Here is a 23307-nt window from a genome sequence, read left to right as displayed (position 1 = left end):
GATTCCTATGAAATCATAAATGATTTCTATTAATCCATACTGTGGGCACAGGCATTTTATCTGAGGGGGGAAAAAAACCCAAGATATTGTTTCATCAATAGTAAATTCATTTAGAGTAAGTGTGTAATACAGGGTACTTTAAAAATATTTAAATGGATAATCATAAAGAAAGAAAAATTACATCATTGTTCTCTCCTCTTCTTTTCCTCCCTACTAAAACCTTTTACCTAGCCCTGTTCTAGAGCATCCCATCTCCCCCACCGAATCTTCAACCTTTTGGCACAATTATTCTACCAATGGGCCTTAAAGAGTAGCCTAACGACTGAGTTCAAGTTCTAGGCTTCTATGAAATTTCAATCTTGACTCCAGGAATTTCTAACTTAAATATTTAGTCCTTTTATTCTTCATTTTCTCACATTGAATTGAATTGGGATAATGAATGAAAATTCTAAAAACAGTGTCTTCCACATTATGTGTACATGAATGTTAGGTATCATTTCTAGTGGTTGTAGTTGGAGATCTGCTCCTCCTATAGAGACGCCTGGTATCTCGCAACCTATGCTAAAGCTGAAATTGTAATCAGCCTTCTCTTAGCGTCCCATCATAATATGTTTTATTGTTGTTAATCCTTACCAGAGGATATTTTTTAAAATATATGTTTATTGATTTCAGAGAGAAAGGGAGAGGGATAGAAACATCAATGAGAGGAAATCATCAATTGGCTGCCTTCTGCATGCTCCCCACTATGGATCGAGCCTAAAACCCAAGCATGTGCACTGACGGGTAATGGAACTGTGACCTTCCTGGTTTATAGGTCAACACTCAACCAATGAGCCAGGCTGGCCGGGCCCAAGGATATCTTTTCCACTGATTTTTAGATAGAGTGGAAGCGAGTGAGGGAAGGGGAGAGAGAGAGAGAGAGAGAGAGAGAGAAACATCTATGTGAGAGAGAACATTGATTGGTTGCCTCCCTGCCAGAGATTGAACCTACAACCCAGATATGTGCCCTTGACAGGGAATCGAACCTGCGACCCTTCAGTGCACAGGTGAATGTTCTAACCACTCAGTCATAGTGGCAAAGGCCATCCCATAATTTAAACCTAATGAACCTCTAATTTTGTGGGAATGGAAAGTTGGGTGGGGAAGAGCATTATTTAAAGCTCTTGACGTGCACATATGGTGCCCTCCACTGTGCCCTTTGAAGTCATCTTCTAAATGCTATACATTCACCACATACAAATCAAAGATCTTGGCAAGTGACCTAAATCATATTTTTAACCCCATGCCAGTCATTCCTTACATGACTTTGAATGTGTCTGGGTCATTGATCTTATGCAACATTCTTGCCTAATGGTTTTTTTGAACTCCTAAAATCATTGAACTAGCGCAGTATTTATACTTTTCCTATGAGAACCAGGCCAATTTTGACATAAAGTTTGTCTCTCTAGTGGTGTTAATAATCTATTTTCTGTGCTCTGCCCTCCTTTGTCCCACATGACTTTCTATATTCATATATATATACTTAGAATAGTCCAAGAGAGAGAGAGAGAGAGACTATTGTGTATATATTGATTAAGAATATGGAATCAGGAACCAATGTTTCTGGACTCCAATTTCCAGGGTACCTCAGGCCTATCACTTACTGTGTGAGCTTGGACATATTATTAAACTTCCCTGGCCTCAGTTTTCTCATCTGTAGTATTATTTTTCTCCTAAGGTTGTCACAGGAAAGAAATCACCTAGAACAATGCATGCTGTGTAATAAAATGACATTACATCTAAGCTATGCCTAAATATTCAATGTGCTAGTTGATAGGGACTTTGATTCTGTCTGGAGGATTTGCATTTCAGATGGTTACAATACCAATATTATTTTTCAGGAATCAGTTCCCTAGGGAAGAATGATAGGTAATAGGGCTCATATTTAGGCCTAAATCATATTGTGATGGAATAGAATCGGTGTATATGCAGTGGTTTGCAAGATATATAGTAAATAACTCATTTTCCAGGTCTGTCTACTAGTACATCAACAAGAAACTCCATTGAAATGCCTGTTGATAGAATCCTATTTTTAAAATAAATTATAAATCTGTTATTCTTGAATTTTAGATTTTGTGTATGAACTTCAAAGGCAAATTAATGAAAACATTTTATACCAAGACATTTTAGTCTCATTACTAACTTTAATGCCTTTTGGGGTCACTTTCTTATAACCTCCATCAATTTTAAAATCACATTTCATTCCTTAGGCTTACGGTGGCATTTTAGAAATGTGCCTGTTTACTAATGTGGTAGTTTTTATTTTAAGTGTGAGGACTCAGAGGGGTGAATATATATCTATCCATATAGTTAAGTCCCTTTGGCAGCTGAGAGAATTGTAGGAACACAAGTAGAGACTTCTGGCTGCTATACCTCAGAGGAGTTTGTTTAATATAGTGCCATGGAGCTACCTAATCTTTTCCAATTTGTTACCCATTTTTCTTTGTTATCTGTCTCGGTGATGTCTCTTCTCCCTAACTGACTGCTACAGGCTAGCAATCTATAACAAAAACTCAGTCTCAATCTCAGATAAAAAATTTTTAAAAAGAGGCTGCAAGAGTAATGGTTCCAGCTATAATTATAAAGTCCCAAACTACAGACATGATAAGACCCTTCATTATTTCCTCATGGTGGAAGAAGCTGGGTTAGCACTCTCACATGAAGATATTGGCCTCTTAGTAAAGAAAATGTTGGGTTATTCAATCTGCGAAGCCTGCTGTGTTTTGAGAACTCTTAGAATCTTTCCGTAAGGAGCTTGTCATAATTTCACCCATTTCGGTTTTCCCATGAGAATACCCACTTCTTATTAATTCCTAGAGGAGATAGATCTATTCTTAGAGCTGTCAAGTGGAAGACAGATGAAAACAGACTGCTCATGTAGACTATGCCACACCCAGATGATGGGAACTTCTTTATGGTCAAAGAGTCCAGGATGTTGCTTCTCAAGTAGTATCTACTCTGACAGGATAAAAATGACTACTGTGGGAATATTCAAGGTTCTCCCTTCCCTCCTGCTCAAACATTCTCTGTCTGCAAGCCTGATCTTTCCAACCCACCAGACCATAATGTTTCTCACTCCTCCACACACCACACACACACACACACACACACACACACACACACACACACAGTCTTCCTAGGGCACATTGCACGATACATAATAAAACATGGACAGAGAATTATTTGACCATAAAGCTGTATGGAATAAAGTATTTAGGGAGGATGGCTTAGTTGACCAATAACATAATGATTCAGTGGGGGAGGACGGAAGGATGAAAGCTTTGTGAAAGGAGAAGGCACCAAAAGAGAAAGATCTTGAGGGCAGGGTTGTGGGGAATGGAAGACTCAGAAAGTGAGAGTTATGTGATAAAAGTGATAAAAGACTTAGAAATGTGGCCAAGGGTTTGGATATAATGGTCTTTGAGAGGAGTAAATTTTTGTGTTTTTGTTGTTGTTTTAGTAAAGCTCTTTTTGGTGAATTTTGGCTGTTGAACCATGCTTCCAGAGTATGACACCACTCACAAACTGAACATGTGGATGTTCCTCAGGGATCCATTTGCACCTCTAGTTAGTAAGCTCTCAGATGAGGGTCATGGGGCAGGAGAGATCCCAGCATCAATGACATCTAATCCTCTGCAGTTATCCAAAGATTAGTCCCACGAAACCCAACTGTCCCTGTCTGCCAAGCCTGTCAAAGTGCCTACGGTGTCATACACACGGCCCTTCCCTATTGCCTGACTGTGGTACCTACTGAAAATGTCAACTCTGTTTGCATAAACACTTCTGTCTCAGATGACTTGATTTTTCTGCCACATCACTGTCTCTGACTCTTTGTTTCTCTTTGTTGTTCTCTAGTATTTTTATATACAACAGGAGGCCCGGTGCATGAAATTCATGCACGGGGAAGGTCCCTAGGCCTGGCCAGCCATCAGGGCTGATCTGTGGGGCGACTAGCAGGGCTATCGGTGGACCCCCACTTGCAACCGCCTTGGCTGGCCTGGGGCCTGCGGGCTGGGGGCAGCTCCTGCATTGAGCGTCTGCTTCCTGGTAGTCAGTGCACGTCATAGTGACCAGTCGTTTCGTTGGTTGGTCGATTTGCATATTAGGCTTTTATTATATAGGATGTTGTGAGGGAGGGAGAAGGGAAATAACAGTGATTGAGACTTATTACATGCCAGACACTTTACTACACATGCTATTTCACTTAGTTACTTCTGACACATATAGGAAGCAGTATCATGTATGTTTTAATACTGATGAAAGTCAGTTCTTAGGTAAAGTTTCTTGCCTAAGCTCCCACCAACTCTAAATAGTGGAAACTGAATACAGATTAAAATTATTTCAAAGGTTGTGTTTTCTACATTTTACCAGCACTTTAATGAATACTTAGAACAATAAATGGCAATATTATAAATTGCTTACATACTCAATAGTATTTTCAAATATTTCATTTTCCCTAAACTAGGGCTGTAATTTCCTACTATAATTATAAATGCCAATTTACTAAAATGTGTTTCTATTGAATTGACATTTATTTTAGTCCCAGTTACTGCTGAACCTTAATAAGCAAGTAATAGAATCAAAATAAATGCCACTTAGAAACAAAAAGAAAGTACAAAAATGTTGACAAGCAAATATGATCTGTAAAAAAGAGCTACTATGATACAATGCATCAAGTCTCTAGTTTCACTTTAAGGATGTTTCTGTTTTCTTACCTATACAATGAGACAAATAATAATATTTATGCTATGATTTATTGTGTAAATTAAATGAGATACTATGTGTAAGACACTTGGTCTACTAGTTAGAATGTAGAAAGCACTCAATAAACTATAGATGATGTGGTGAGGTCGATGATGTTGATGATGATTTCTAGAGTGGGTTATGAAGCATTGTGTGAACTCCCATGTATGGGACAAACACTGAAATACAAAATCAAAAACAGAGTCAGACATTATCAGAGTGAGCATTGAAATTCTGATTCATCTCCTGCAAAACAGACTCTGTGTATTTGTGTTGTGTGTGTTGATATGCACATTAAATACTGATTTAAAATCACAATTGCAGAAATTTACAACGATCCTATTAAATTTCATAGGGTTACTTTTGGCTCATTACTTCATCTACCAATTGCTTTTTAATTCTGTATAGTTATTCAAGTATGAGCTATTGCTACCCCTTCTATATCTGTGTCTTTTGCAAATCTTGTGCCCTTATTTCAACTTAGTAATTAAAATGCCAAATATGATAGATAAGGATGGAGGCCTTTGGCACACTGCTAGAACCAGACCATCAGTGTAGGCCAGAACTGACATCAATTCTTCTATCAATCTTCTGATACATGTGCCTGTCATCCAGAAATCCACACGCCTGTTCCAGATCCCACCATTGTTTAACAGAAGGGCATAAAAAGGACATGGTGAACTTATTTCTGCTATCCAAATCATTTCTCCAAGACCTACAAATATTCAGAAAAATAGGATGTAAAACTAGTGATATTTTCTTTTTAAAATTTTTTTTTATTGATTAAGTTATTACATATGTGTCCTTATCCCCACGTTACCCCCCCACCCCCCCCCCCCCCTGCCTTCCCACTGAGGTTTGATGATCTGATCGATGCTTCTCTGTCTCTGGATCTATTTTTGTTCATCAGTTTATGTTGTTCATTATATTCCATAAATGAGTGAGATAATGTGATATTTATCTTTCTCTGACTGGCTTATTTGTATTTCCATTTAAAAATATGCATTTATCTCCTACATGTACCAGCAAAATATTCCATAACACAAAGTGGTTAATTGAAATATTGTATGTCTGTATGATGGAAGGTAAATCCTCCAAAAAGGAAAAAAAAACTCACAACAAACATATTTATTTAACACAGACCAAGGAGACATTCAAGCCCATTTGAAATGTAAACCTTTTTTCCCCAAAAATTCTTCCTGTCCATTTTATTCATACATATAGCAAATACAATTATTATCAAAATTATTTGCCATTTTTCTGTCTATTTCCTGCACCTTAAAGGCTCCTGAGAAGACAGGGCACTCACTTTTCATCTTTTTATCCTCTGGCCAAGATAGGGACTGGTTTAGTGTAGACTTTCAATAAATGTTGTGCTTCCCTCTTTTGAATTATACGGTCATAAAAAATTATTATTCTCTCATTCATTCCCCAGTAAAAGTAGTTTTAAGAGGTCAAGTCTGCCATAGTTTAAAAGGACTGAAAGAAGAATCCAGAGATGTAACTGCATTGTCTTTAGCTAGAGGCAGTTTGAGGCTATAATCTTTTATGGTGGCCAGTGACTTCAAATTTTGTAACTCTTCAACTGTCCTGGCATATTACTTGCAGAAAGCAATCCAGAGGTACAATTAAATCCCATCTCTGCTGTCAGTTCCACAAACAAGCAAAACTTTTAGCATGGATTTATGACTCATATAAATATCAAAGTGGCTCAGGGACTCTACTTCCTAAAAAAAGAATGCAAAGGCTACATTTTTAGTAACATCTGCTGGACAAGCGTAAAAGATGACTTTAGTCATATTGCTAACTTCTACGATGAATAATGCACTGTCAAAGCAGAGCTGATTGGCTGTGAATTAAAATAATGCTGATGTGCATATAAACCACACTTATTTTAAAAGATTTCAATGGTTGCTAAAGTTGCAGAAATATTTGTTTATAACTTTTATTTTACATTTTACCTCTCCGATTGAGCCAGAATGGCAGGAGATGGAAATGTTAATTCAAATGTTTGCTATCACTAACAGCTGTATTGAACAGTCAGATTCTTATTTTTAATCGGCATATTTTCTCTCATAGTTTTAAAAGAATTATTGCAATAAACAATAGAAAATAATTTGACTTGGATTTGGAAAGAGGCAGATTTGCATAGCACTGGCAAAGTGTTAGTGCTCCAAAACATGTCTCCTATTTACAGAGGCTAGTATCTGACTAATCCCTCTTTTTTGCTTTCCTCGTCTTAAAAATGTACTACTAGAGCCCGGCCAGTGAGGTTCAGTGGTTGAGGATTGACCTATGAACCAGGAGGTCACGATTCAATTCCCGGTCCGGGCACTGGAGGCAGCTGATCAATGATTCTCTCCTATCATTGATGTTTCTCTCTCTCCCTCTCCCTTTCTCTCTGAAATCAATTAAAATATACATATATTTTTTAAAAATGTACTACTGGAGAAGTAGTTTATAAGACTGATTCACATTAAATTATTAGTGGTGTATATGATTTATTCCCCTCATGAAATCAGGCCTCCTGAAGCACTGTGTATCTGAGAATAGAGGACAAGTTCTCCATAAGATATTCAGCAATAGTTAAAGTATTTCTCTTTTTGTTAGGAGACACACAAGGGACCCTCCAGAGGTTGGACTTATCCTCTGAACTGAAATGCTCTGAGCTGATTTCACTATAGATGTCACATGGATAAATCATTACCTAAGGAATGCAGCAGACTTCTGAGCCACCAGGCATTACATTGGAAATGCCCAGACTCAACCTGGCTTTGTCCTTCTCTTCTTTCCAGAGCTAGGAGTCTGTGAAGCATTCAGATTTACTGGCTTCTTTCCTTAAATCCATAGATAGTGAATATTGAATGCAGAGCAGTCAAAAAATTTTCCCTTCAAAATAATGCTGAATTAATTCTAAACTCTATTAGTGGAGTAACCATGCCCATTTCAGCCTATGTTAAGTATTACTTAACAGAGTTCTTAATATACAAACGTGGAAGGTACTCAAGAAATACGTATGGATAGGAGGATGGAGGAAGGTAAGAAAAAATTTTATAGGTTTTGTGTTTTTGTTTTTATTTTTCCTAATGTTAGATAGATAATTACTAAGGAAACCCTTTTTCTAACCTCCCATTTTTTGACACTTTTGTGTAGCAGAAATGTTTGGAACTAAAAGCTAAAACAGAATTTAAAACATAGTAAACTTAATAGTCCATAAAACCACATTACCCAATTGTATACAAGAATCAAACCAAGGTTGCAGGCATGAAAGTGTGGCAAATGCATTAATTCAAAAATATTTCCAGTTGGAGATTTTGATCAAATATTTTGACATTTACTTAATTGCAAAAGCTCAGTGAAAATAGAATTAGCACACGTGCCATGTATCACACAGTTTGGAAGACAAATGCTGAACTGAACGCCTGGGCAGATTCTACAGGGACAAAGCTCTAGAGATAATGACATGAAGGGCAGGGCAGAACGAGCAACCATTTATAGAAGCGCATTCAATTCATGGTTCCGCAGTACATTTTGGGAAAAGAATGCTGAGATGTGATCACCTCCTTTGGGTTTGCCAAAGGGGTGGAGAGAATATAAATAAGATAGAGTAAAATCACAGAAGAGAAGCAATTGTTGGCTTCCTTTTATAGCAGTAAAAGATATTTATGTTTAAATATTAATGAAAAATGAAAACTGCCCAACAAAGTCTTGTAGTGGCACGTAGGCAGTCAAGGTTACACTATTTAAACTTTGTGTGTGGATGGTGAGGTGGGGGTGGGGGTGAGGTGGGGGAAGGACACTATATTACTTGTTCCCAATTAGGTAGATATTGCATAATATTTTCTGAAGGACCATAAGCAAATTCAAAATGTATATTCATAGTCCTTTTCTTCTTGCATCTAGGAGTAGGTCTTGGGGTAGTAATTAAAAAAAATGTAATCCTGCCCAGCCAGCATGGCTCAGGGGTTGAGTATCAACCTATGAACCAGGAGGTCACAGTTCGATTCCCAGTCAGGGCACATGCCCTGGTTGCAGGCTCCATCCCCAGTGTGGGGCGTGCAGGAGGCAGCTGATCAATGATTCTCTCTCATCATTGATATTTCTATCTTTCTCTCCCTCTCCATTCCTCTCCAAAATCAATAAAACAATATTTAAAAATATATGTAATCCAATAAAAGAGGAACACTGAAAGTATTAAAATGTCTAATGTTACTAAGCTTTTTCCCCCAGCTACAGAGAGTACTCTGGATACAATGAATGAAGTTATATATTTTATTAGCCCCAAACACAATTCGTCAAGTCAGAGTAAATGGGAGATCATCCTCTGCTTCAGATAGTTTTGGTTAACAGACCACTTAATGGGTCGATTTAAAGGATTTTAACACATCTGAAGAAATACCAGAACATTAACATTAGCTGCTTTCTCATAAAATAAGTTTATACAAAAAAAGAAAAGTTTTTACTGCTTCCCATTTTATTTCACAGAACTTTCTAATTTCCGCTGGTATAAATCAATTTGGATTTATTAGCTTTGTACGAAAGAACTCCAGTAGGTTTTTAATAATAATTATCGTTATCACTGATTAAAGTTATATTGTTCAGGCCAGATGGAGTCCTTTTCCTGTCAGCTAGAATGAGCTTGATTATGTAGTTATAATGTGTTTAGATCTAAATAAACAGATGGCCCAGTGACAGGATATTATACGCTGGTGATGTCAGCAGCAGCGCTTCACAAACAGAATTGCTTTAAATAAACTCTGGATCCTGGCACTTTTAAGAAGGTGACTGGAGTTGAGTCTAAGTGTTGTATTAACTTGATTAGTATTGTTCACTTGCAGAAGGGTCAATCATGAGGCCAGTCTGAGGTTCGGTCTAAAAAGTGTGTCTGCTGAACCTGTTCCTTAACTGTGAAAGCATTTAACTTAATACACATACTCAGTATCATAAGGAGAGAGAGCAAGAGAGAGAAGCTGCCCTAGTGTAAGAACTTCCAAGTTGAAGAGTTAAAAACTGTGGATCAAGAAAAGATGGAAACATTTGATAGAACCCTATTCCATAATTTTTGCAACATGTCATAATAAAAGTCTTGACTAGCCATATACCCACTTGCAGTCAATATTAGAACATTAACAGAGCTTTCATCTTTAATCATTTTTCATGTCTACTACTTATTCTAAAAATAAGCCCACTCCTTACCCTTGTACCAACAAAAATGTAGAGCGAGCCTATAAAATTCAGAAACAAACTTCAAAGAAAGTCATTATGTACAATTGCTTTAGCTAATGTTCTTTGGTTGAGTCCTTATGGGACTTTCTCTGTGGGACAACTGTATTTGCTGAGGCAAATATCCATGGTAGCATAGTCTTTAAGAGGAAGATGCCACTGCAGGAGATAAAGGCTGCTATTTGAAAATGAAGGTAGTAACAATAACAATTTTAGAGGAGGATATCAAATAATGAAATTAAGATTTCAAAAAAAAATAGCTGTTTAAATGCTTAAAATTTATATATTAAGCCCAGCCAGAACCAAGAGGTTACCAGTTCAATTCCCAGTCAGGGAATGTGCCCAGGTTACAAGCTTTATCCCCAGTAGGGGGCATGCAGGAGGCATCCGATTAATGATTATCTCTCATCATTGATGTGTCTATCTCTCTCTCCCTCTTGCTTCCTCTCTGCAATCAATAAAAATATATTTTTAAAAATTTATATTAAGATACTGGTTCACACATTGGCCCTGTACACTGAGAGCAAGGAGAGATGGAAGAAAGAGGCAGGCAACTCCAGATTTGTAGGTGGCAGGTTTAATAAGCCAGGGAATTGATACATGAAGCTTATCTTTGATGGCCACAAGATGAGTAGACTTCCACACACTCCCACTAGAATCTTAAAAGTTCATATAGAGGCCTTAATGGGTTCTGTCATGTATTCAGTCCAGATGGTCTCAACAACACCTACTCTCTCTAGGCTACACCCTTGTAACAACTGCTGGCTTGGGAACATCAGCCAGGATGTACATTCCAAGGACAGGGGCAAAGTGAGGGTGTTCCAATTGCCCAGGTCCAGCTCAAGGTTCAAGTGATGGTCAAGTCCTCTTGACAATTTCCTACAATTAAAGATAATCTAAATGATGTATGTAACCTTTTATTCTGATAGTTTGTTATGTGTTTATAAGAACATATTCTTGTTTTCATAGACTTGAACTTAACTGTTGACTTAATCCTTAATAACTGTTGGTATCAGTAAGCCATGCACTTTAGAAATTATATCCAATACAATAGGTCATAAGCATAAAACTGTTCAGTAATCAAAGTAAAATGTATTTAATGTAAATCCTTCTTACTAGCTGGTAAAATGCATAAACTCATTGATTTCCTTTTTTATAAAATGATGAGAAGATTTTGAATATGAAGAGATTGTTTTTCACGTCACATGCATTTGACATTCAGGTTTTGTTACTTAAGCAAACGTTTTAGGAGCTATGCTTCAACTCTAGTATGACTAAAAAATCCTCATAAAGGAGCAAAAATATTTCATTAGGGGAGATAAAGTCAAAGAATGAGAGGTTATAATGTGAATGTGTTTTTGCCTCTTCTGCAGGTGGACGTTGCCATAAGTCCTGTACCGGCCGATGCTGGGGACCCACAGAAAATCATTGCCAGACTTGTAAGTGCTCAACTAGTAGAGAGCATAGGCTTGAAATGGTCAAGTCATTTTAATAATTGATGATTTTCAGCTGTCTGGGGATAAGAAACATGAAAATGAATTTTTGCTTCCTTGTGGTGTATGTATCTGTCCCATCTTCCACTCAAAGGTTAGCAGGCTTTGCAATGCACCTTGATTTTTTCACTTCGTGCATATGTGCATGAATTTATTTGTAGGGATAATTCCTAGAAGTGGCCATTGCAGGATCAAGGATATGTGTATAAGAAATTTGATAGAAATCACCAACATGGAGATGTTGTTCTCTATAAAGTTTGTAGCAATTTCCTTTGCCAAGAGCAATGCATGTACGTGCCTGTTTCCCTATTTCCTGGGCAAAGCAGTGTGATATCCAATCTGGGTCTTTGAAAAAAGGTTAGAAGAAGCATAGTATATCAGAGTAGACTTAAATTAACTTATTTCATAAAAAACAATATTTTAGGGCAAAGTATTGACAAGAATTTTAAGCAGGACTTTAAGATTGGATTACTGTTTGAAATAAGTATACTAGCTATAATATTTTAGACAGTGTTTTAATAGCATCCTACCAAGGTACAGGAGAGCCTAATTCCATTCTCACAGAATGAAGAATAATGATTTAGAACAAAATGTTAATAGAACTGAAGGTTAAGAGATCCTGTAATAAGAGTAGATATTGACTCAGGCTAGACCAATTTGATTCTCTCCCTAGACAATTTGGACTTGGGATCCAGATGCTGGTGGCACAGCCTTAGAAACTTGAACTTGAAGAGATGTTAAACCTAGTAGAGGTTTCTATTTTAAACCATGTGTTAATGAGAAACAGAAATGGCCAGTCTTCAGTGACTCAGAAGAATAAATCAGCCATACAGAAGCTAACAGAATGAGAGAAAGAGACAGAGAGAGAGAGAGAGAGAGAGAGAGAGAGAGAGGGTGTTTGACAGTTCCTATCTCCTATTTCTCTGACCTTCATGTGGTTCAGCTGCACTCTATTCTTGATGCCTTAAGAAACAGTGTTTTTCTAGTACAGTTAAATGACTTTTGTTACTTGCCATGAAGTGGGGATGAGAATGAGTCTTGTAAGAAAAGCATCACACCATAGCTCATGTATGAAATCATCAGCCAAGAAGTCATTTAATCCACCTAATTTTTCAGCATAGACATTAACTTTACTATATAACCTAAAATTTAATGGTCACTGTGCCTACTCCACAGAATCAATAAAAATTTTAAATATATTTTATTGATTTTATATAGAGAGATAGAAACATTAATGATGAGAGAGAATCATTGATCGGCTGCCTCCTGCATGCCCCACACTGGGGATGGAGCCCACAACCTGGGCATGTGCCCAGACTTGGAATAAAACCGTGACTTCCTGGTTCATTAGGTCAACACTCAACATGGAGCCACACCAGCCAGGCAGAATCAATAAAATTAAATTCAATAGACATTTATATATATTTGATATGTACAAGTCTAAATTTTGGATTAGTTTTCATTCACATAGATCTGTATAGCGTATAAAACATTTTCATTTTAAAATTTGTTTTTACAATATTCTTATGAGTTAAAAAGGCTTAGTTATCATTAACCTCTTTTTAACAATTGGGGAAATATAAGCTGAGAAAATTATTCAAGGAGATGTTAAATTTACAACACTATTTCCAGTACACCATATTGCATAGCACAACTTAGTGGGAGAGGACATTAGATTTCAAGTCAGACAAATGAAACAAACCCCAGTTGTTTCTACTTCCTAGCATGAAAAAGTGACTTAATCTTTTTAAATCTCAGTTACCAAATCTATAAAATAGAAATAATTGCACTTTGCTCAGAAGAAGTTTGCTCTATTGGAATCCAATCCAATCCAGTAATGTAGTTGAAATGCTTTAATATTTTTGGCATATACTAAGGACCTAATAAAGAATAGCTAATATTATCATAAACTGAAGGACAGGCTCTTAGAAAACATAATCTTTCTTAAATGTGAATGAATGGAAAAGCTCCTGGAGCCCATTCCACCCTCCTGACCATCGTGGCTGGGAAAAGCAAAGCCCAGGATTGAAGAGGAGGCTCCTGAAGTGGAGGCTGGTTGCCCTTGACATTCATTCTTGCTCTCTCTCTCCTAGTTTGAGTTACTTGAAAGGGAAATTGCTCATCCATATTTAAAGAGCCCAATATCCTGAGACAAAATGTATTTTGCAACTACTCAAAGATATACATACTTATTGTAGAACCTGAATTTTAGAAATATGGTTATATATTTTTGAGAATTAGATCTCATGAGAGATTCCATAGAGACATGAGACCTCCAAAGTTCCATAGAGATGTAACATACATGAGCAAAAAAAAAAATTTTAATGTGAAATATCTAGACTTATTTTAGATTTTTGGTGATCAATCTGTTAATTAAACTGTTTCTTCTCCTTAGGCCTACTTGAGATGCACTATCTCTGAATCCTAATTGACCGTTTAAGAAATTAGAAAGCATACATTGTGCAAGTTTTTGAAAATATTGAGCTCTTGTTGATTGACCACACAAAAGTACATTGTAACATTTGAAAGACATAGTCTTATATTATTCAGAAATGACATTTTTTTTTAATCTTCACCCAAGGGTGTGTATATACACACACACATACACACACTAATAAAAGAGAAAGATGCAAATTGACCATCCCTCCACGATACCCACAAGCTACCCCCACCAGCCAATCAGGAGTGAGTATGCAATTAACCTGACAAAGATAGGTTAATTTGCATATGTGGGTGTCAAGAGCCCTGGGAGGCAAAGGCAGCCACGGGCTTCCAGGACCATCGCTGGCCCGGGAGGTGAGGCCGGCTGAGCCTAGCCACGCCTGTGGGCTCCCGGGACCTTCACCAGCAGAGAGCAGAGCAGGAGAGAAGGCAGAGAGCGGGAGGTTTGGAGGACTTGGCAGAGCAGGAGGCCGCTGGACATAGAGCAGAGTGAGAGAGAGGGCGGCTTGGAGGGCGTGGCTCCCTCTGTCAACCCAGCTTCCTCATCACAGCTGTGGAAACTGACAGCAGGGAGGAGGAAGTCCCACCCCCACAGAATAATTTTTTTTCATTGATTTTCAGAGAGAGGGAAAGACAGAGAAAAACACCAAAGTGAGAGAAACACATCAATTGGTTGCCTCCTGCATGAGCTCTAACCAGGGCCCAGGCCTGCGAGGAGCCTGAGACCTAGGTACATGCCCTTGTGCCCTTAGCCAGAATTGAACCAGGACCCTTCGGTCCATAGGCCAAGGCTCTATCCACTGAGCAAAATTGGCTAGGGCATGATTTCTTTTCTTAATGACCAAAATGCATTCAGGGCTTCTCTGGGATATTCAACTTCATGATTTGCCAAGTATTTTCTTATTTTTTAATGGATAATTATTCTTTGAGACTCTTAATACATTAGGAAAGAACAGTAAAGGTACTTAAAATCCCCACACTTCCACTAAGGAATCCAATGTTAAGAATTGTGTTCATTCACCACATCTTATCAATGCTGACATCTTCCCGCAGGTGTCGCCTCCAAAACAACATAGGTGCCAGGAATTATCCCCAGTAAGAGTAAATAGTGAGAAATGGGAGGAAAGAGGAATGATTCAGGCTCTGGAAGAACTAATCTGTGATAATGAATGACTTGTAAGGGTGAAATAAAGCAAAGAGAGGTGATCAGAAAGAGATATCTCTGAATAGAGATATGGGAAAATAAAAATGCGGTAACAATGGTAAGCTTGGAGGAAAGTCTGCAAGGGGCAGAAGTTTGTTTAAATGTTAGTTTTTAATTACAGTTTACATTCAATACTACTTTGTAGGAGTTTAAAGTGTACAGCATAGTGGATAGACAATCAGGTACATTACAAAGTCCCCCCCCCCCTTCCATATCTCAAGTACCCACTGGCACTGGATATACCCATTACAATACCATTGACTGTATTTCCCATAATGTACCTCACATTCCCATGACTATTTTTTTAATACTAATTTGTACTTTTTAATCCATTCACCCTTTTTGGCAACTCTTTCAAACCTCACCCCTCTGGCAATCATCAGTCTGCTTTTCATGTCTGTGAATTTGTTTGTTTGTTTGTTTGTTTTGCTCTTTAGATTTCACATATAAGTAAAATTATATGGATGGATCTAGAGGGTATTATGCCAAGTGAAATAGTGAGAGAAAGGGACAAAAGTTTTAAAATAACGAATGAAAAAGAATAGATTTAGTGAAAGGAAAGGAGAGTATAAATAAATTGACAACTTACTATGGACAACAACTTATACATGCCTATAGAAATTTTAATAAAGTTTTGTAAATTTTTGTTAAATTTAGTAACATGTTGAGACTTATTTTGTATACTGGTTTGTGTGCTATATTTAGATTTCATTGCATGTAGAATAATTTAAGTCTGTTATTGTTCTTCTATAGTTTTATTTAATGTTCAGCCTACTAACTGCAGCACTAGCATCTATTTTTAAACGTTTTTCTAAAATATGTTATTTTTATAAATACATTTCTAAAGGAAAAACCTTAGACAACCGAAAGAATTTTATAAACATTAAAGTAAGAAAATCATGCTTATAGAATCTAGCCAAGTGTTTTTACTGTTTTACTTCATGATTCTGATTTTCTAACGTGACTTGAATTTATTCTCCTTAAATTCTTTCTGATGTTACAGCATCATGGCCCTAAAAACCTAACAAGACTTCTTACGTAATTGCAATAGGTCAACATAGAGCTCATGATTCAGTACTGAGAGCTGCATTACATGTAGAGAAGTGACTCAGGCTTGAAAGATCTTGTAAGCTCAGTTAAATCATGGCCGCATTACTCCACAACACAGCTTAACCTTAAGTAAATTGATTTGGTGGATTAATATAGTCATGTCAGGGGAGACAAACTTATCTGCTGTGTCAAGTCTGAAGCTTATAGAATTGTATTTAGCAGGCTTACTGGTCAGAATGACAACTCTCTCTAGTCATAAGAACTGAGTCCTGAGCTACAGAGGTTTAGGTGTGAGAGAGACTAAGGTTTAAGAAGTAAATAATAATGATTAAAAGAACAATGTTATCTCTGTGCCTGCAAGATATATAAGGCACACTTATCTCATGTAAAGTAGATACCACATGTCCCTTTCTATCTTTGAGCACAGTATCAGGTCAGCTCTCTCCAGTCACCTATTAGGCAGTGTGGATTTTCATTTTATACATTCCTTTTGTCCTCCTAGACCCAGTGTCACCTCCTTAAGACACTGCATTTTATTTTTATTTTTAGAAGGAGGAGAACATATCAAAACATTAGAGTTTGATTCCCCTCATCTTTGCATACATTTTGCATTAAAGTAGTTATAATTGTCTTCAACTGAAGGTTATTTAACTAAAATATTCTCTGCTGATTACCACTTGCTATACTCTTCAGTCTTCTAAGTTGTTTTGCATATGATATTTCTTGCTTTGAAACTAATTGAAAAATGTAAGTGCATTTGACAATAGCATGTTTCAACTACTGGAGTGAATAGATATACTCTGATCATTGAGATGTCTATGAAATTGATTAAAGCTAATTCATCATTTTAACCAAAGGAAAACTACATTGTGAAATTCACCCCTTACTTCTACAATATTGTTTCTAGCTATATTACCTCAAAATATTTTTAAATTAAAAATAGAACAGCATTAAAATTAATAAAAGCAGTGTATTCGTTCTGTTGTAGATGATGGTGAATGGAGCACTTTATTGTATTGGCAAAATAGAAACGAATTCCAAACAACACTTCATGTTATTTATTTATTGTTTCTATGCAGATATTATAGGAAAAATTTAGAAAAGTATTGAACATTTTCCTCAATAATTAATTATATGTATGTACAAACAAAATTACTTTCAATAGTGGTAATATATAAAAACTTTTAGTTTAATAATAGAAACAAAACAAAAACAAAACCACCATGGCCTGGCTATGGATTCTATTAACTACTAGGGCAAACTGTAGAGGAAGTATACATGTGGTATATATACTTTTACCTGTTCTAAATATATCTGGAATTTCTTTGAAGAGAATGTTACAAATCTGAGAAGATAATTATATATTTGTGGTCCTCAAATTTTCAGCAAGCAAGAAAATGTAGCAATTCAAAATGAAAATGTACTTTTCTTCATGAAATTTCCAAAAGTAGTAGTAAAACCCAAATGAGAAATTATAAATATAATAATAAACTGATGACACCCACATAAATGCATGCACACACAATTTATTTAAAATGTTATTGTTTTAGTGGGACAAATGTTGTTTAAAAAGAAGGTGCCCCTGTGGTAAATATCCAATCCGAGCAGAGAAAGGCCAAGTGGGAGCCAATGGGGAAAAGAAAAAGAGCTGAGCCAGCAGGCTCGATCAATCAGGATAACAGCTAGCCTTTGTGAAAAGTCAACAGCTTTAATTAAAACTCCTGTATTTTACTAATAACTTTGAATGTCCATAAGCCTTCTTATTGATTTTCTATTTCCATTTTTGTGTTTGTAGTTTCTGAAGATATTGTAAAAATTAATGGAAACATTATAATGGTCTGATTACTTGCATACATTTCTAAAATTATGCCCATCTAAAACATTTCCAAAAGATACCCAATAATTTGCTTGTAGAAAATAAGAGAAATATTTTTTTTCTAATATGCTGTTGATATTGCTATAAGTTGATTATATTTGTTGTAATTTGGTGACCTTTTTTAAAGATTTAAAAGAATAGGATGTTTTTCATTTTAACTACAGAAGATATAGTTATATTAAAAGTTCTATAAAATACATTTGAATTCAAGAGAGATTGCTTAATGCCATGTTAAAGGCTCAAGGGATATAAAGAAAATATATAAAGCTGTGCTTGTTCTCTGGAAATGTCTTAAGGTATAAGACAAAGATGAGGAATGTTTGAAAAGGGGGCATCAGGAGGCTGGGGGCATCAGGAGACTAGAGATGTAGTTCTAACTCTAAACTTAACTTCTCAGTTTCCTCAAGTTCCCTTATCAACACAATAAAAATATTGAAAACGATGATACCTGTTCTTGCTTCTTACATGGTTAGGATATTTGCATGTGTGTGCCTGTATACTCAGTGATTAGTTATAGATCATATACACATAGACGTAGACATTGACATAGATACAGGTAGTTTGGGGGATTGATTTATGTCCCTTTTAGCCTACTGATAGTGATACAGTCACTGGGAATGCCGGAGCCACTCTCCCTCAGCCTATACTACTGGTGGCCCACCCCACAGACATTTTTGGACCAGAGTCAACATTGTGGCTGGACCAGACTTTATGGTTCTTATCATTGCAAGACATACCTCAGCAACAACCATCAGAGATCTTCATTAAAACAATGATAATGCTAATTATTCCCAGGTCTCTGAGGGGACAAGGCAGGCCCAATGGCCACACAAAAAGGTCATGGGGAGGGAAAAGAGAGAGAGAGAGAGAGAGAGAGAGAGAGAGGATATGAGAATGTGAACATGGGGCTCTGCTTCTATTGGAATTCAGGGTCAGATGCCTGGAGTTTCATGGATTTACTGTTCCTTGGCCAATTTAAAACATAAGAATAGGAATTCATGAATTCATATATGGAAAGGAAAAAGTGGGCTCACTTAAATTGTCAGTCACCTAGGTTACCAGGGCTTTCTAAAAAGGGAACTTTATGGGTGGGGGTGGTAGCCTAGCTTCTTATCTAGGTGTGATAATAGTAGTGTGTCATATAGCTGACCATATGTTTATTTGTGATAGATGTCTTCAAAAGCAACGCCTTGGTTAGCTTTATCAAAAGCTTGGTATCAGGCACTTAACTACAGAAATGCAAGCTGTGGTTTGGTGCAGGGAGATAACCTTACCTGATCCGCAAGATTGGAGAGTGAATCCAGCACATTGGAAGGATTACTGACAGGACACTGAGCAGAATAGTCAGAAATATTGGAATTGTTCTGTGAGAAGAAAAGTCATAGTTTGAAAACATTCTTCCTCATATACTTGAAGTGTGTGTTTGTGGTGTAACTTTTGTTGTGGTTCCACTTTAAGATTATTATACTGAGATTGTGGACTTGAATGTTGGCCCCATCCGGGTCTCAGTGTCCTCCTCTAAAATCAATAGGTTAAACTCAGTCATATATGAGGTTTGATAAAGTGCTAAGTATAAAATAATCTTATCTTTGTAGCTTTCACCATTAATTTGAATATCTTAGTTTTCATTACTCATCACTCATAATTGTGTTGTTACTTAAAATTACTCCAGAACAAATTATGTTTCAAGAGTGTAAAGCAGAGATGTGTAGATCATTTTAGTTTTTCAATATTATATTTAAAATTGCTTCTGAAACTATCTTCCTCCCACTCCCGCCCCATTCGGTCTTTAAATTGAGATACCTATTATTTGTGGCTCTTAATGTAAACATATTAGTGAAGATATATAGCATTCTGGAAATTAATTTAAAACCCTACTTTATGATAAGTTATGCAACCCAGGATAAGCTAGTTAAATATTTTTTAAATGTTAACTTCTTCATCTGTAACACTGGGATAATTAATTTGCTCTGTCAAGTGTATAGCTTATTTCATATTATAGATTTTTTAAGGCCATGTAACTCAAGTACATAGACTTAAAATATAATAATGTATTTCCATCAGTGAAGGCCTTTGCCCCACCCTATATTTTTCCACAAAGTGATTACTATATGGTAACAAGTTTGGTATATATGTGTGTGTTTACAGGTATATTTATTCACAGAAATGTTCCTTATTAATGGACATTTAGATTACATTGTATTAGTCTTAGTTACAACCAGTGAACATTTAAAATATACTAGTGACCTGGTACGTGGATTCGTGCACATTGAAGGGAAATTAATTAGAAGGTGGCTGGCCAGGCAGGACTGGGTGAGAAGGGCTGGACATGCCCTGGAGCCAACCTCCCGTGGTCCCTCCCTGTCAGGCTGCACCTGGGGTGGTGCCATGGCTCCAAGTGCATCTGCGGGGTCCCTTTGGCAGGTGGGGTCCCTTGGCCTGGCCTGCGGAGATCAGGCCATAACTGGCTCTCTGACATCCCCTGAGGGGTCCCGGAGTGCGCAAGGGCATTCTGCAAAGCTGCTGTAGTACAGGGTGTGGAATGCAAATACAAGTGTGCAGTAAACCAGATTTGAAGCCAACAGTGCCCCAGCAACATCATAACCCACGGCTGAAGATGGAATTGCGCGGCCCTGCGAGGAATCGAGCTCCCTCCTCTCTGGTTTCGGGGTGCGTCACCCGAGAACTGCTGCTGCCAAGTCACTGCAGCTCGGCAGCTCCTGTGTTGAATGTCTGCCCCTTGGTGGTCAGTGCGCATCATAGCGACCAGTGGGACAGTAGGAGGGACACTTAGCATATTAGCCTTTTATATATATAGATAATTGTCCACATGCGCCCATTTTTTATATCAGGTTCCTAGAAATAGAAGTGTTTGATCAACGTGAATTTACATAAACAAATTTGATAGAGACAAACTACTCTTCAAAAATCTTGTATCTATTTAGACACACACCAGTAGTTTTCCCAATGTTTTATCCACATCAAAACTAGATATCATTTATTTTGTATTTAGGAATTATACACACAGTGCCCTTATTTCCCTGTTTTAATTCATAGTTCCTGGATTATAACTGAGGCCCAACAAGTTTTTTTTTTACATAATTATTAACCTTTTCTAAATATCTTTCTTAAACTTTCCATTTATATTTTTGGCTCAATTGTTCTCCATTTTGCTATGTAAGACTTTTTTTTTTTACACATAATCATTGTAAATACTTATCTATAATAATAAAAGCGTAATATGCAAATCAACTGAATGGCCAAATAGCGGAACAGCCATCTGGACGAACATGCTATAACACCCACTGGCGCCAGCCCAGCCAAGGCAGGTGTGATGTGATTGGTCGGGGGCCCTGCCATCTCCCCATGATCGCCCTGCAGAGGGAGGCCCAGGCCACCAACCAGTGGGCTGCGGTGGGTAGGCAGGGCCTCCCTTGCAGGGGTGATCCATCATGGAGCCCCGGGTGAATGGGCAGGGACTACCTCTTTGGAGCAATCAATCTCAGAGCCCTGCTATCAATCACCCCAAAGAGGGAGGCACAGGATACCCAGCCAGTGGCGCTGAGGTGGGTAGCCTGGGCGTCCCTATGTGGGGGCGATCCATCATGGGTCCCTTAGCCAGGCCTGTGCCCTCTCACAGTCCAGGACCCCTCAGGGGATGTCTGCCTGCCGGCTTAAGGTGGCAGTTAGGCATCCCTCTGGCAGTCCGGGGTTCTCGAAGTCTGGGATCCCTCGCTCCTTACTGCCCACCTGCAGCCAAGGCGGGAGAGGCTTATACCACCACCGCTGCATTCATTGTGCTCACTGCACTCACCAACCATGAGCCCAGCTTCTGGTAGAATATTTGGTATTTAAATGTTACACATCTGATTCTCATGGATAATTTGAATGAATCCCCATTCCCAATTTCAAGTTTACTCACCCTAATATAATAAACATTTAACTTCCCAGGTTTTTATCTTTTGTATTATACAATCACAGTTAGTGATGTACCGCCAATGAATAAGCTCATTAATATTTGACTGAAATATTTTAATGCACCCAAAGTAGCAATTTAGAAAGGTTAGTAAATACAGGAAAAAACACTAATGAATTAATATTCAAGCAAGGATAGAAATTAATATAACCAAAGCAATTATAAGTTAATGTTCCCATGGAGGCTAAGTGAGTTATCTCATTGATTTCAGGAAGTATTTTTGTTTTGTTTCTGTCATAATAAAATATGAGTATAGCTTGATGCTTTTAATTCATAGTAAGTAATGTTTATTAATCAACTAATGCCCTTAAATGGATTTTACACAGAGAATGTTTTTTTTCTAAAAACAAATCTTACATAATGTGAAGAAATGTTTCTTAACTATGTCACATCACAGTTTAGAGATTAAGTGTATTTTGTCCTTTTTGCTTACTTATATTATTACTAGAAGCCCGTTGCATGAAGATTCGCACAATAGGCCTTCCTTCCCGTGGCTGCTGGCACTGGTTTTCCTCGGGCACCCGGGACCCAGGCCTTTGGTCTGCTGCAGCGGAGAAGCCAAGCCTCGAGGCTAGGCTTTTCCCCTCTGGACGCAGCAAGACTTGGAGAAGCCAAGCCTCTTCAGTCTTGAGCCTTTAGTCTTGAGTCTTTAGTCTTCACTCTGGCCAGAACCTTCAGTCTTCACTCTGTGCCTTCATATGCAAATTAACTTCCATTTTTGTTAAGTTAATTTGCATAGTCCCTCTGATTGGCTGGTGGCTGTAGCGGAGTGACACCAATTTGCATGTTTCTCTTTTATTAGTGTAGATATGTCAAGCAAACACTTTCAAAATATATTTCATGTTTTTTGAACTTTCTTTTTAAAAAATATATATTTTTATTGATTTAAGAGAGGAAGAAGAGGGAGAGAGAGATAGAAACATCAATAATGAAAGATAATAAATTATCAGCTGCCGACTGCACAATCCATATTGGGGATCAAGCCCCCAACTCAGGCATGTCCCCTGACCTGGAATTGAACAGTGACCTCCTTCCTGGTTCATAGATCTATGCTCAACCACTGAGCCACACCAGCCAGGCTGAACTTTCAATTGGTATTAAGGCATGTGAAAACCATGATGCCAAAAAGTGCTATTTTTAGTGTTAAATGTATCTCACTTTTTATTTTTTTATTTTTATTTTTTAAAATTTTTTAAAATATATTTTATTGATTTTTCACAGAGAGGAAGGGAGAGGGATAGAGAGCTAGAAACATCGATGA

General features: G+C 37.4%; 1 protein-coding gene across 5 annotated transcripts in view; it reads left to right on the top strand.

The window, feature by feature from the left end:
• Positions 1–23307, top strand: part of ERBB4 (erb-b2 receptor tyrosine kinase 4) — a 916002-nt gene that overhangs the window by 621335 nt on the left and 271360 nt on the right. For all 5 annotated transcript variants that reach the window (XM_005882279.2, XM_005882277.2, XM_005882280.2 and 2 more), the window contains exon 5: positions 11379–11444. In XM_005882279.2, the coding sequence (XP_005882341.1) occupies positions 11379–11444 (66 nt within the window). The remainder of the gene's footprint in view (positions 1–11378; positions 11445–23307) is intronic.

The sequence above is a fragment of the Myotis brandtii genome, unplaced genomic scaffold (assembly GCF_000412655.1).
Source record: "Myotis brandtii unplaced genomic scaffold, ASM41265v1 scaffold702, whole genome shotgun sequence".
NCBI lineage: Eukaryota > Metazoa > Chordata > Mammalia > Chiroptera > Vespertilionidae > Myotis > Myotis brandtii.
This window is presented reverse-complemented; position numbering and strand designations above follow the sequence as displayed.